The sequence below is a fragment of the Coptis chinensis genome, chromosome 5, assembly GCF_015680905.1.
Source record: "Coptis chinensis isolate HL-2020 chromosome 5, ASM1568090v1, whole genome shotgun sequence".
NCBI lineage: Eukaryota > Viridiplantae > Streptophyta > Magnoliopsida > Ranunculales > Ranunculaceae > Coptis > Coptis chinensis.
Window position 1 is genome coordinate 73,418,716 of NC_141460.1, and position 1,576 is coordinate 73,420,291.

Below are 1,576 nucleotides of genomic sequence, written 5' to 3' on the forward strand. Positions count from 1 at the left end.
TCTTATGTGTGTCACCACACACCATATCATCTACAATATAAAGTATTAGACACATGCATATAACTAATAACATATATAATATGCATAACATTTGTTCATATGATTCTCATTCAAAATATAAAGAATTAGAGTTAATACAAAAGTAATGTTTTTAGTATATAACCCTATCACATACATCGGTCACAGTTGCAGAGACAGTGGGAAATTATTCTTATTGATTGTGTTAAACAACATGATTCATGGAATTGCGGTGTTTTCATACTAGCTTATGCAAATCAGTTGCTGTGGGGTGCACACGTCCAATTTGGAAGGGTTGTTGTCCATATTAGGATGACAATAGCAAAGGACCTTCTAGATTGTGGAATTACAGAGAGACAATTTCTCAGCAAAAGGAAGACGTCCAATCTCTATGTAAAGAAGGCATGGTCAATCATAGACCACCAATGAGTAAACCAAACCGAATACTTCTCATTCTTGATCTCAATGGTGTGCTTGTTCACGTAGCTAACAAGCTGGACCTGCCACTTGGATTCAAAGCCGACACATTCATTTTAGGAAAGGCAATTATAAGGAGGCCATTCTGTGATGATTTTTTGAAGTTTTGTTTTGAAAGGTTCTATGTGGGTGTATGGTCATCAAGGAAAAAACTTAATTTGGTCCGTCTGCTCGATTTCATTATGCCCGAAAGAAGGTACCAGTTGGCATTTTGTTGGGACCAATCCCATTGCACTACCACTGAGTTGCACACTGTTGACAACATTGACAAGCCTGTCATGTTAAAAGAACTGGTCAAACTTTGGGATAAGGATGACCCAAATCTTCCTTGGGAGAGGAAAGAGTATAATGAATCAAACACAGTGATGTTGGATGATTCTCTATATAAAGCATTGTTTAATTCCGCACACACTGCCATATTCCCGACTTCATACGATTTTCAGAATGAAAACGATAATTCCTTAAGACCTGGGGGTGATATTAGGATGTATTTGGAAGGATTAGCGACAAGTAAAAATGTCCAAAAGTACATCGAGCAACATCATTTTGGCCAGCAAGCTCTTACAGAGAGCGATCCATCTTGGCCACATTATCTGCAACTCATCAACTCTCGTTTGCATGCCCCTTCAGACGCTGGATTGTGAAAATTGGCAAATCATTTTTATTCTTATATACTGTTGTAATTTTTGTTTCCCTTTTTTGTTTGAGTGTTAGATGTTGTTGAAGTACTTGTCTGATTAAGTACTTTGTTTGATGTTGTTGCAGTATATGAAGCACTTTGTTTTATAGTACTTTTTTGTTTGAGTGTTAGTGTTAGATGTTGTTTGAGTGTTAGTGTTAGATGTTGTTTCCCTTTAACCAAGTTTTGCATCTTCCAACGTGGCTTCACTAGTCCACACGCAACTAACTCACCTTTATCACTATGAGATTAATCTAACGGTTGTCACTGAGTAACCGTTGGAGAGTCGTTGCAATCATCTTTGTCAGCAATTGCTTCAAATTTAACCTTTAAAAGTGAGTGAAAACTAAACAAAATTTCAGAAATTGATGTTTTCTTCTTCAACTAATGTTGGTAATTAGT

At 36.7% G+C, this 1,576-nt stretch overlaps 1 protein-coding gene across 1 annotated transcript; it reads left to right on the forward strand.

Annotated features, from left to right (window-relative positions):
* Nucleotides 1–422: 422 nt before the first annotated feature.
* LOC147498811 (uncharacterized) lies at nucleotides 423–1,139 on the forward strand. Its single transcript, XM_086563347.1, has one exon. The coding sequence runs from the start codon at nucleotides 423–425 to the stop codon at nucleotides 1,137–1,139; it is 717 nt and encodes a 238-aa protein (XP_086419473.1).
* Nucleotides 1,140–1,576: the final 437 nt, after the last annotated feature.